Genomic DNA, 13,989 nt, shown 5'->3' on the forward strand with positions numbered 1-13,989 from the left:
TTCCTTTTAAATATGTGGATCGTATTTCTTTTCTTTTTTTGTTACATATTTTTATTGTAATTTTAATATTTTTACACTGATGAAGAAATGTGTGTTCCCTCATCTGTCCGCCAGGTGGGGGTAATAACAATGTGGATATTTTCAAAAACCAAAATAAAACGAAGAAGAGTTGTGTCTAAAGCGGAAAGTATTTTCTGTGCAGTTTTGTGCTTAGATTAATCATTTTCTTTATTGTTGAGCCAAGTTTCAAAGATCAGCTGCAGCTGCTCAAATTCATTGACGTGAAAAGTTTGCGCTAACGCGACCAGGAAGAAGCGGCGCAGTTATTTTGACCTTTGGCACACTGACTGACTGACTGACTGACTGACTTCTGCAACTCTTCTGCATTTAAAAGGCCTTTAGATCAACCTTAAAATCAATATTATTTCCATTTAATTGAATCAACTGTGTGAAGATGTCCTCCAAGAAAGTCATAGAGCTGTTCTACGATGTGGTGTCTCCATACTCGTGGCTGGGTTTTGAGGTTTGTTACTAAAATTACTTTTTTTTTTTTTTCAACTTTATTACCAAAATTTGACGCGTGCAAATGAATAAAGCCGGTCATTAATGCTGGTGCCTTTTTTCCCTCCAGGTGATGTGTCGCTACAGAAACGTGTGGAACATAGATCTGAAACTGCGACCTGCATTTTTGGGAGGCATCATGAAAGGGGCAGGTGAGTCAGTTGTTGTGTTGTAAACATTTACAGCAACAACAAACCAAATGTGCATGACTTTAAACAAGATTCATCCATGCCATGTCCTGCAGACTTTTAAGACTCTTTTCCTTTATTTGTGTTCAGGTAACAAGCCTCCTGGTCTGGTGCCAAACAAATTCCTCTACATGACAAAGGACTTGAGCCGCTTGGGTCAATACTTCAGTGTCCCCATACAGGCTCCATCTGATCCGTTTGAGGCAATGTTTGATAAAGGTACATTGTTTTTATATGGTGGCGACAACTGGACCAGCAGAAAATTCTCCAGAAATGAGAATCAAAATGGGACAAATGAAGTTATTGAGTAACAATTGAGTTTGATGCAGTAAGCAAAATGTGTGATGGGCTCTATGAGCTGCCATTACAATCTTATCGTGGTCTGTTTCGACTTGTTGATAAAGCTCAAGTTTATGTAGCCGCCTTGTATTTCTACTTGGACCTAAAAACATTGTTCTAAAAAATGGGGGGTGGGGGAAATCTGAAGTGACTTTCTTCAGACTTTTGGACAAATGTATTTCAGTATAGTATAACAAAGCTCAGTTCAAGCTAAGTATGAACCAGGCTTTTGTTGTCTCTCATATGAAATCACCTGTAGCATCGTACCATTTTAATGACATGCTGAAAAAATATTAAAGGAATAGGCCACCGTTTTTACACACTGAGATATGCTCTTACCTCACTTTAGCCTAGTTAATATATCCCCGTCTGGTCTTTGTCCGTGCGCTCTGCCAGGCAAACGGAGCACATACGCAGCCTCTCCCACATGTCATATAGCTCCAAAAATGCTCACGATAGAAGCTACCAAGCTCTTCCACGTGTTCCCTATTTAAATAAAGTTACGTGCCCTAAAGACTTCCCCCCGCTCACTTCCGTCAATAACCTTTAGGAGTTACTGCGCGGACGTTTTGCTCCTCGTATCATTACGCCTCACAATATAGTCCCCCTTTTTATCTGCTTATAAAATCGACATGCTACATTTCTGTGTAAATATACTTTGCATGAAAACACTTCACGTAACTTTATTTAAATAGGGAACACGTGGAAGAGCTTGGTAGCTTCTATCGTGAGCTTTTTTGGAGCTATATGACATGTGGGAGAGGCTGCGTATGTGCTCCGTTTGCCTGGCAGAGCGCACGGACAAAGACCAGACGGGGATATATTAACTCGGCTAAAGTGAGGTGAGAGCATATCTCAGTATGTAAAAACGTTGGCCTATTCCTTTAATACAGGCCAGGGTTCCCTTTAACCTCTGAACCCCCGCCTGAACCGACCTATTATCTCCAATTTAGCTCTACCCAAATCTAAAAGCATCTTGAAAAAAAGTCTCAAAATAGCAAGAAAAGTGAGGATGAAATCACAACAAAAAAAGTGACCAAAAAAGGCAGCAAAAGATCAACAAAAACAGGCCAGAAAAGCAACAATAACACAATGGAAAAGCAACAAAAAATGCCACTATCAGTTTTGTAGGTCTTAGCTTTCAATTGAGGCGTCACACTGTTGCTCTCCAGTCGAGAAGCTTTTAGATTTGGGTAAAACTGAACTGGAGAAAATGCGCACGGTTAAGGCGGGGGGATGAGAGGTTAAAAGTCATATATTAGATTGTGCCAAAATCCAAAATGAAGTCCTTAAATGTCATCATGTCTCAGAAAATGATGGCATTTCTTCTTCTTTTTTGTTACCCTCACATTGATGGAATGTTTGCACAGATTTCAGCATTTGTGGCATTAAAATATATATTATTTAGGCATTCAATTGGCATTAAAGTGCTTTTAATTTGACTTGTTGCTACTTGTACAGACCCTGTTATATCAGCATGTATTTGTGTCAGTTTTGAAGGATGATTTTACATAATTAGTGGCTGGACCTCTGTCTGTGTCCCCTGTCCCCTGTCCCGTCGACAGGTTCTTTGGCTGCCATGCGCTTTGTGACGGCGGTTCAGGAGAGAGAGACCGGGGGAGACAAACAGGTGGAGTGTGTGTCCCGTGAGCTGTGGATGAGGATCTGGAGCCAAGACAAAGACATCACCAAACCAGAGTCACTCACTGAGGTAAACATCACACTCCATGCGGTTCTTTAAGTACCAGTCTAATTCTAAAACACTTTGACAGGCAGCGCTGAAGGCCGGCTTGTCCAACCGGGACATAGAGGCGGCTCTGGCCATGGCGACCTCTGACAAAATCAAAGCAAAGCTAAAAAAGGCAACAGAAGAAGCTCTCGAACACGGGGTCAGGATTCCTTTAACTTTTATTTAGAAACACATAATACAAATATAAAATACATGTTTTTCCTTTTGCAGTCCTTTGGTTTCCCTATGATTGTGTGTCACGTGAACGGGGGGAAAGAGATGTTTTTCGGATCAGACCGGTTTGAACTGATGGCTCACTTCATCGGTGAGGACATTGTTAGTTTTTAAAGAAAATAGTAGATTCTTTCGGTTTGATACTTTCTTATAAAGTGTGCTGTTCTCTTATTTCAGGAGAGAAGTGGCTCGGACCTCAGCCCCAAAAAGTCTCTGCCAACTTGTGAGATTCCAGCAGCTTTCTGAGACATAGTGCCTTCCAACAAGTAATAATTCAACACTAATGCTGTAAATAGACAAAAGAAATGGTGTGATGATGAACGGTAATGTCAGATAGATCGAACCGCTGCCCTGATTTGCACGTACTTTATTCCTTTTTTTAATCTGAATTTATAAAAACTACTAAATGCAGATTATGTGACATTTATGAGAAAATATTAAATGAATAAAAACTGATTTGATTGACAGTGTTTCTGTTACATTTGGGAAGAATAATTTAGAATTTTATTTATTTATTCCCCCAAATATAGTGCTTAGATTTGTGACATGGACAAGGACTTTATTTTATTTATTATTACTTATTGGTGCATTTTATAAACAAACATTTCCAAAGTGCTGCACATCAGTGTTAATTTTGACAACATATTTTATTTTAGTTTTAGTCTTAGTCCTTTGACTAAAATGTAATTTAGTTTTAGTCGAGATTTAGTCAAAAATAACTTTTCAATTTTAGTCTAGTTTTAGTCGACTAAAATTAAGACTAATTTAGTCGACTTTGCATATATAATATTCATTATAATCATATTAAATCAAGGTCCTCGACTTAATGGAGCTGCTCCACATGAATAAAGCTCAGAGCTGATCCTTTGGCAGTGAATTTACATGATCTAAGGTTCTTTCAGACGGTCAATAGAAGTTCCTTTTCATTTTTATTTAGTCTTATTTTAGTCGACTAAAATATCTGGACATTTTAGTCATAGTTTTAGTCTCATGAGAAACTTTTAATTTAGTTTTAGTCCAATTTTAGTCGTCAATATCACTTTGACTAAAATTAAGACTAAATATTTTAGTCGACGAAATTAACACTGCTGCACATAAGATCTACAGTAGACAGGAATCAAAAAATAATTAAATGATAAATTCCACTTTTCTTTATACTCTAAATATTATTATTCAGTATGTTTTCCTATACAGTGAAGGCCCTATAGAAGCACTTGACTCTTAATATATTGTTATTATTTTATATGATTATTTGATCATTTTTACATTGACGAACTGATGAAGAAATGTTTAATTCCCCCGTTTGTCCGCCAGGTGGGGGTATTAACCATATTTTCAAAACCAAAATAGTTGCGTCTTGTCTAAAGCAGAAGCAATTTTCTGTCCAGTTTTGTGCCCTAATTAATAATTTTCTAAACATTTTTAAGCCAAGTTTCAAAAATCAGCAGCAGAGAGAATAAAAATAAATTAAAAAATCTTGAATCCACTGACTGACGCCGCGCGACCAGGAAGCGGTGCAGTTGTTTGACTTTAGGCACAGACTCTCCTGCTGTAAAAGGCGTTCAGATCAACCTTAAAAATCAATATATCCTCTTAATTGAGCTCAACTGTGTGAAGATGTCCTCCAAGAAACTCATAGAGCTGTTCTACGATGTGGTGTCTCCATACTCGTGGCTGGGTTTTGAGGTGTGTGACTAAAATGAAATCCAAAATCTGACGCGCGCGCGAATGATTAAGCTGGTCTTTTTTTTTTGCGCATTTTTCAGGTGATGTGTCGCTACAGAAACGTGTGGAACATGGATCTGAAACTGCGACCTGCAGCTTTGGGAGGCATCATGAAAGGGGCAGGTAATTCACAGTGTTTATTGACGGTCTTGCTTTGGTCTTCACTGATTGTTGTGTTATAAACGTCTGCAGCAACAATAAACTAAATGTGCATGACTACTTATTAGCCTAATGCTTTCCTTAAAGGGGGGTATTATGCAAAATCGACTTTTTCAAGCTATACATCATGTTATTATGTCATTCCCTCATTAAAAACATGCCTGAAGTGTTGCCTTGGCACATTCACATATTTTTGAGTAATCTGTAATAACTCTGATGGCAGCCATCTTAGGGATAGGTTTGCCTGAGTCCTCCTAGGAACGCCCCCACCTCCTGGAGACGCCTCCAAGCTTCCGTCACCAGCCGAGTAACCAACCACTGCTCCTCAGCAGAACCCCCTCCCCAATGATTCCACAGACAGCGTGTGGAGGGGGCGTGTCGGAAAGGGTCAGAGGTTCTTAAAGAGACAGAGGCCTATTTCAAGACATTCACTACAGCCATTTTGAGAGAGCAATTTTATACAAGGCAGTTATTTTAATTTACTGCATTTACAGACCAACAGAAGGTTTCGTCATCATTGTAGTGTGATATAGACTGGTGCTATGTGATTGAAAAAAGCATAATACCCCCTCTTTAATGCTGTAATCTTTCAGTCCTGGTTTAGCTGGTTTAGTCCTGGTTCAGTCCTGGTTCAGTCCTGGTTCAGTCCTGATGGATCGGGGGTCAGGGCTGTGCGCGCTGAATGTTCGCTCATTCCCCGCGCGCATATTTGATCACATTTTCGTGTCCGCCCGTTTTAAGACTTCAGCAAGCCGCAAATCAGTCATTTCAGGACACTTTTAGCTAAATAAAGTGTTAGGGAGGAAAGGGCTCGCTTTTTTGGGTTCATTTTGGGCAGGGGCGCGCTGCTCCCCAGAGTGAATGAGAGAGAGTGTCCTAAAGAGGGAAAAGTTACAGCTCTAGGACCTCCGTGAACCTGGCCCCTCATTTAGATAACAATGTGTCAATCGTTTGTGCTGTTTTGATATTCTTTTATTGTGCTTATATTGAATGGGGCCTGTTGTATATTTTATTTATGTTGTCTATTTGAGTATTGGCTGCAGCATCCGTGAATAAACCAAGACAAATTTTCCACTTGTGGGGCAATAAAGTTTAAGAAAGAGTGCTCACTGGATCACCGTGAAGTAGAAGAGGAAAATTGCCAAAAGAAAATAGCAAACTTACAAAGGTGCTCTTCAAACTCGTGGGGTAAAGTGTACTCTAGGAAAGAGGATGAGCTGAGACTCTGGATTTGCAGAGAAAGGGTTTATTTAAAGCGTATACCGACACGTTTCAACTGGACTGAGTCTTCATCAGGGTAAGTCAAAGTCAGGTCTTACCCTGATGAAGACTCAGTCCAGTTGAAGTGCCTCGGTATACACTTTTAATAAAACCTCATCCTCTTTCCTAGAGTTTATCTTATCTTTTATACTCAAGTGTTTTATACTCATGTATCAATTTTAGATCTATTGAGATCTGAAGGCGTAATTATAAGCCCATTTGGGTTTTCAGCCTCTTCCTGCACTTTTATGATTATATCTTAATGTTATAATGCTATTATGAGCAAAACTAATAAATAAATAAATCTGATCTTATTATAACGCTCCATAATTAGCTAAAAATGGTGTCAACCTCTTGACATTCATCTGTGCTGTTTTGTGCTGTAAAGATTTCCGTTTGTGCAGGTTCGGTTTTGAACTACTACAAACTTTAGAGCCTTGAAGCAATTTTTTACAGCACAAATGTAGCTCAAACTATAGACATTTTTTTTTAAAATATACATTTATGTTTAAAGGGGGCCAGCTTCACTCAGCTTAGCCTAGGCCTACATTTAGGACACATCATACCATCACCTACCAAGACAAACGTTGCATTCGGGCCAGAATCCACTCCTCTCTCCTCCACTCAGTCCGCTGAATGAGCCACATGCGCTTTTTTATTATTATTTTTATTAGATTTTATTTTATTTTTTTTATTTTCAGGTAACAACCCCCCTGTTCAGGTGCCTAACAAATTCGCCTACATGGCAAAGGACTTGAATCGCTTGGGTCAATACTTCGACGTCCCCCTAAAGCCTCCATCTGATCTGCTCAAGACATTGTTTAAAAAAGGTACAGTAAGTTTGTACAGTGGGACCTGCTGATAATAGTTTTTACATAATGAAAGTGGCTGGACCGTTATACAGTGTCCCTCTGTCTCTCTCGTCGACAGGTTCTTTGGCTGCCATGCATTTTGTGACGGCGGTTCAGGAGAGCGAGACCGGGGGAGACAGACAGGTGGAGTGTGTGTCCCGTGAGCTGTGGATGAGGATCTGGAGCCAAGACACAGACATCACCAAACCAGAGTCACTCACTGAGGTAAACATCACACTGCATGCAGTTCTTTAAGTACCAATCTAATTCTAAAACACTTTGACAGGCAGCACTGAAGGCCGGCTTGTCCAACCGGGACATAGAGGAGGCTCTGGCCATGGCGACATCTGACAAAATCAAAGAAAAGCTACAAAAGGCAACAGAAGAAGCTCTCGGACACGGGGTCAGGATTCCTTTAACTTTTATTTAGAAACACATAATACAAATATAAAATACATGCTTTTCCTTTTGCAGTCCTTTGGTTTCCCTATGATTGTGTGTCACGTGAACGGAGGGAAAGAGATGTTTTTCGGATCAGACCGGTTTGAACTGATGGCTCACTGCATCGGTGAGGACATTGTTAGAAACAGTGTTTATAAGTGATTAGAAATAGATTGTTCAGTTTGTTCTAGAGATACATTCTTATAAAGTGTACTGTTCTCTTATTTCAGGAGAGAAGTGGCTCGGACCTCAGCCCAAAAAAGTCTCCGCCAACTTGTGAGATACCAGCAGCTTTCTGAGAGTTAGTGCCTTCCAACAAGTAATAATTCAACACTAATGCTGAAAATAGACCAAACAGATCTAACCGCTGATCTGGCTTGTACGTGCTCTACTTCTTTTTCTAATCAAAACCTGACACATTATTAAATTTATAAAAACTGATTTGATTGAAGCGTTTCTCTAACATTTGGGAAGAAGAATAGTTTGATTGTAAAAGCTTCGAGGTGGTCGAAGGGGCCGATGCCGCAGATTAGCAGCCTCATTTCACTCAGTCGACCCCAGGGCAGCTGTAGCTACAATAGTTGTTTAGCAGCAGTGAATAAAAATGACTACAGTGTGGCACTTTGAGAATCATGTCAACCCAAGCTTGTACAAGTGCAATACAATCCATTATTTTCTGTTCTCACGATCCTTCCTGCACATCTGAATTGTTCAAGCATGTTAATTATACACACGTTTCACGCCTGTGTTGAGCGATGGCAAAGTGAAGCAGGCGGGACCACACCCCAAAATAAATAGCACTAAAGGCACTGTGTTTATAACTTACTCAAAGAGACATACATTTACACTACAACAACAAAAAGTCGGGTACCCCAGCTTTACTATTATCATTAAAACATGTTTAAAGGGGCTAGATGCAAGTTAGCCATTTTATACTCACTACTGCCACCTCAGGTCATACGTGTAACTGCACCTTCTATATTAAGCTTGTGCATGACGGCAATTCGGACCCGAAGTAACACTGTTTTTAGTGACAGTGCAGGATTTTAGTGGCAGTTGTGGTGAACAGGTCTGGGCTCATTCTACACATTAGGACATGGCTGGAACATGTAGTGGGAGGAAAATACATAATTTTTACCCTGTATAGTCCCTTTAAGAGCATCACCACTTGAGAGAAGATAAACTGCCAAACTAATCTCGGGCATTTCAGAGCATATGGAAATGCATAAGAACAAAATATAGGGTTAGTAGCTTTTTAGAAGCAAGTCCCTTTGGAAAAATGCAACCTTTGTGAGTTGTTTATTAAACTGCAATTCCATTTGTGATTTCATTTACAATTGATTTTTGAGTACTACTTAAAGGAACAGGCCACCGTTTTTCCATACTGAGACATGTTCTTATACTGAGCTTAGACGAGTTGATGTGTACCTGTCTGGTCTTTGTGCCCGTGGAAGAGCTTGGTCACTTCCAACTTCACCCAGTTTGGAGCTATAGGAATATGCCGGGAGAGGCCAAATGCTAACAACATCTTGCGTGACTGAGGGCACGCACAAAGACCAGGCAGATACCCATCAACTCGTCTAAGCTCAGGTAAGAACATATCTCATGGCCTGTTCCTTTAAAGGCCCTATACCATCCTAATTCCTCAAAGAGACAAGTTTATAGGCTGATTTCTCACTCTGCTGTTTGACTTTTCAGGGTCACTGTCACAGAAATGCTGGAAAACTCACAAGTTCCTGAATATTATTCTAATGCAAATGTCTTAGTTTATAATATAATATAATATAATATAATATAATATAATATACTAAAGGAGGACAAAAAATCAGCCCCATTACTAGAGAAAACAATCAGGTATATATTGCCTTTAACTCCAAGTGTTCCCTTTATTTTATATATAAATAAAGGGAACACTTGAACAACACAATGCAAGTGTGTTATTTTTTCGAGCGGTATATTTCTTTTTTTATCAGTCACAATTGCTACAGACGTTTTTCACTTAGGCTGCACCTGTTATACAAATATGTCTATGTCCACAGAGTCCTAGTAATTATAAAACTCGCTGACCTTGTTGTTTAAACCCACACAAACAGGTTTCATTTATGGTATTGTTCAGCAGTTTTTTATTAAAGCTCCTGGACGTGTTCTCGCTCAAATGAATCAAAGCATCAGACGACTCTTTGAAAAAATCAAATTAGAAAAAGCATCTCAAACCATCCACCCCTAATGTTTACATTTCCTCCCAAACACGCAGCGTAGACGATAATACAAACAGAGCGGAGCATCGCTGTAAACAGGAACAACAATGTGACTGTTGTTGGTTTTAACACAGGTCCAGGATGTCACGCCTCTCTCCTATTGGGACATAGATGGTCCTTATTTGGATTACATAAATACTGCAGTATGTTGAAACCTACATTTGGCTTTTTGTTGCACATTTTCTATTGAGATGACACATTTTTTATTTCTTTATCTGTAGATATTTAGGCTGATGTTTTTTAATTCATGGTATTTCATTATTACCGCTTTATTTGCTTTTCTCTCAAGTCTGTCTCTTCAATACAGTGAATTTTAAATGTTTCATTGGCAAAAGGAATGTAGTCGAGCCTATCACTGGCTCTAAATGCCTTCGGGAAGCAAAAGCTTGCCATACGAGTTCCCAGGCTATGTGGGAAACGCGCTGAACAAAAGACTTCAGAGGACTAAAGATGACAAGGAGTTGCTGGACCAGTTTCTCCGCACAATAGAAGCCGGGAGAGGCAGGGCTGTAGGTGTATAGGTGACAAGCGCTGGCAACGAAAGGCAAGCCAAGAAATGTCTGAGTGCGACAGATTTGTGTGATGTTGCTGCGTTTTTGAGACAGAATAGCAGACGGTGAGGAGAAAGGAGAAAGGAGGAAGGCAGGTGGAGGGGGCGGAGTGACGCTCAGAAGGTAGATAAACAGTAACGGCGCTGATCCCCAAGAGCCGGACGCAGTTTGAGAGGTAAACAACGCGATGATGAACTGCTAGCCCGCCACTCCTTATCCTGAATGGAAGATGTGGCAAAGAAGCGTCTGAAGGCAGAAGCAAAACATGTGTGGACACCTGAGCTGAGCGAAGAGGACGACCGCATAACAGAGACAGGTGAGATATGAAGTTCTGCATTTGGATTTAGGACACGGCTTTCTAAAATCAAGGCCGAGGAAACGGAGGAGGCTGGAGCTGATAGTGATCGAGTTTTATGAAGGATTCAGATCAGGGGCATTATTTTATGAGAAAAAGATGAACGGTCAAACAACAGGGCAAGCAGAAGCAGGTCAAATTTAATGTTTTTTAATGCCCAAATACTATATTTTAATGCCACAAACACAGATAATTAATTTCTTAAGATTTGCAAACATTTCATCAAACGGAGGAAAGAGAATTGAACAAAACTTGCAACTATTTAGCAAAAAGAAGTGGTTCATTTCAGCCAAACCTGCAACTGAATATGTTTTAGACCATAATTTGGGCATTTTCAATTAACTTAACAGTAAAAGTTGTTGAGCAGTGTCATAATTTTACGATAAATTTTGATTTATTGCCAGTTTGAATCCAATTTAATGCTTTGGTTTTGGCACAGTTGATTTATTGGCTTTTAATAACCTGTGGAAACCCTGAACAATGACAGAAATGTTCTTATTTGAGTCGTGTCTGTTCAGGAAGTTGAAAGTGAAGCTGCGTTAATTGAGAACTAAAGCTCCTAAAGCTCCTGCATCTGTTTTATATTTACAAATGATGAAAGAAAGAGCGAGTAAATACAAAGCTGTGGTTCAGACTCGTTTCTAACATCACGATTCTTGCACATTTCACAGTTTGCAGAGTCACTTTTCAGGGTCACCGAGCCTGTAAGTCCAGGAAATGGAAACAGATTAATAACTAGATGCCCTGTATTTTTCCCCCACAATTATTGAGTTACTGAGGAGAAAAACAAGCAGGCCTTTAACTACTATAGGGGCAGAGGTGGGTAAAGCAGCCATTTACTCAAGTAGGAGTAACGTTACACATTATTCCATTGTGTATGTAACCTGTAGGTACAAGATATTACAGTGTTATATCCTACATTACATTCTACTTAATGTGGCAGGTGCAATGTGTTAAGGGTAGTGTAAAATAAAGTAATTTTACTCAAGTAAAAGTAAAAAGTAGTGGCCCAAATATCTACTAAAATAACTTGGGAAACTGAGTAACTGTTCCAGCGTGAAAGTTTGATGTTTCAGTTGTGACATAAATGATGAGAAACTAAACATGAAAAAAGAAAATGCCATAAAAATCTAAAAGGAATTTATTACAAAGAATTAAAGGGACAATACAGAGTTTAAAAATGTGTAGAATAAGCTCAGACCTGTTCACCACAACTGGCACTAAAATCCTGCATTGTCGCTCAAAAAGTTGTTACTTCGGGTCCGAATTGCCGTCATGCACGAGCTTAGAAGCTGCAGTTACACGTATGACCTGAGGTGGCAGTAGTGAGCATAAAATGGCCAACTTGCCTCTAGCCCCTTTAAGTAGCAAAATACAAACTGCTTAGATGCATCACTTAAACATTTACTGACAGAGGCATGAGTTATTTTTTCTTTATTGAAATACTCCTCAGGTAGGGCTGTCACGATAATTACTATATCGACTTATCGTTAAATAAATCACAGATAAACGATACATTTTGGGCACGATATTTATCATCTATACATTTATTAACATTTCCCCCCTTTTTTTTCTTTGTAAAACTTTGATTTCTAATTGAGGCAAATTTTGTTACATTATCTTTCATGTTTATCGGAGCTTGTGTGGTATTTTAGGATATGATGATGCACTTTTAGAGCAAAGGTTTACTGTAATTTTTAGGCCGGAGAGTTGACCGTATAGAGTATCGTTAGAGTCAATAATATCGTTTATCGCAATACTTTCCTGCTTCAGTATATCGAACTTCAAATTTGTTATTGTGACAGGCCTAGGTAGAAGTAATAAGTACTATATGGAAAAAAGTGCGGTTACTTCATAAAGTCACTGAAGTACATGTAACTGAGTACTACCCGCCTCTGTGTAGGGTTATGGGATATTCATAATAAGATATTTCATTGCTTGCAGTCGGCATTTGGATATATTACATTAACTTCACTGTCTAGAATGACGCACAAATGTGTCTTTGGATTTTCAAGTTAAAGGGACTAGATGCAAGTTAACCATTTTATGCTCACTACTGCCACCTTAGGTCATACGTGTAACTGCAGCTTCTATATTAAGCACTTCAGACCCGAATTAACACCTTTTTGAGTGACAGTGCAGGATTTTAGAGGCAGTTGTGGTGAACAGGTCTAAGCTCATTCTACACATTAGGACACGGCTGGAACATGAAGGGGGAGGAAAATACTCAATTTTTCAACTCTGTATCGTCCCTTTAATCTCTTAACTCCCACTGGAACTGAGCACATTTTCTTCAGTTTGGCCTTACCCAACTCCAAATGCTTCTTGAAAAAAAAAACGTCAAAATAGAGACGAACACGCGCCGGAAAAGCGACAAAAAAAAAGAGCTGAAAACATGTCAAAAGCGCTTCAAAAAGTCACAGAAAAAGCAACAAAAATAAACTACAAAAACGTGACATAAACGTGGCGACGGCGCAGCAGAAAAGTCTAGATCAGTTTTATTCCGATTAGTCTTGCCTCCCAAGTTGAAACATGTCCAGGAGCGATAACACTGAGAGGCGACTGAATATGTTTGCGAGGTCGAAACTAAAGTGTCAGCAGGTTTTTTTATGACCCTGTGGCGATGCAGGGATATTTATTTCTCTGTTTAAATATTGATTTGGGTTTGTCTGGAGTCGATGGTGAATGAAACTATCACTGTATTGCTTTACAACTGTTGTGGCACAAACGCAATTTTGAAGTGAGTCGGAGCTGACGGGGATTAGAGGCGATTTTGTTTGTCCTCGGGGCGGGAAGGGCCACTGTTAAAACAGAGTGTGGCAAAAATGCAGATGAACTGGTTGAGGCATCTATGGTGTTACGTCAGAGAGGATCAAGATGGTTCAAAGACAACAGGAGTGATTCGAGTAGTGATATAATAGTGTGTTGTAGTTCAGAAAGATACAAATAATAATCCTTCCTTTTCTGCCACTTTAATTTGTGACATAGTAATAGAAATGGTAGCTTGGGTCAACCTCTTAACGTTTAAAGGGACTATACAGAGTTTAAAAATGTTCAAATTAAGTATTTTTTAGAATGAGCCCAGACCTGTTCACCATAACTGCCTCTAAAATCCTGCCTCACTCAAAAAGGTGTTAATTCGGGTCTGAAGTGCTTAATATAGAAGCTGCAGTTACACTTATGACCTGAGGTGGCAGTAGTGAGTATAACATGGCTAACTTGCATCTAGCCCCTTTAAACTGAGCATTTTCCTCCCCCCAACATGTTCCAGCAACGTCCTAATGTGTAGAATGAGCTCAGACCTGTTCACCACAACTGCCTCTAAAATCCAGCACTGT

At 39.5% G+C, this 13,989-nt stretch overlaps 2 protein-coding genes across 2 annotated transcripts in view; both read left to right on the forward strand.

Annotated features, from left to right (window-relative positions):
* The first annotated feature begins 253 nt into the window (after nt 1-253).
* Nucleotides 254-7,895, forward strand: LOC306966829 (uncharacterized protein). Its single transcript, XM_079561645.1, has 14 exons — nt 254-523; nt 632-713; nt 840-968; nt 2,654-2,799; nt 2,861-2,977; nt 3,049-3,142; nt 3,229-3,274; nt 4,560-4,737; nt 4,818-4,899; nt 6,897-7,025; nt 7,126-7,271; nt 7,333-7,449; nt 7,521-7,614; nt 7,718-7,895. Exons 1-14 carry the CDS (start codon nt 455-457, stop codon nt 7,765-7,767), a joined length of 1,479 nt encoding a protein of 492 aa, XP_079417771.1. The 5' UTR covers nt 254-454; the 3' UTR covers nt 7,768-7,895.
* A 2,623-nt stretch (nt 7,896-10,518) lies between these two features.
* styk1b (serine/threonine/tyrosine kinase 1b) overlaps nt 10,519-13,989 on the forward strand; it is a gene marked incomplete at its 5' end in the record, with an annotated part of 7,223 nt that continues 3,752 nt past the window's right edge. The window contains one exon of the mRNA XM_079561646.1: nt 10,519-10,612. Coding sequence (XP_079417772.1) covers nt 10,519-10,612 — 94 coding nt within the window. The remainder of the gene's footprint in view (nt 10,613-13,989) is intronic.

The sequence above is a fragment of the Gobius niger genome (genome assembly GCF_951799975.1).
Source record: "Gobius niger genome assembly, chromosome: 8".
NCBI lineage: Eukaryota > Metazoa > Chordata > Actinopteri > Gobiiformes > Gobiidae > Gobius > Gobius niger.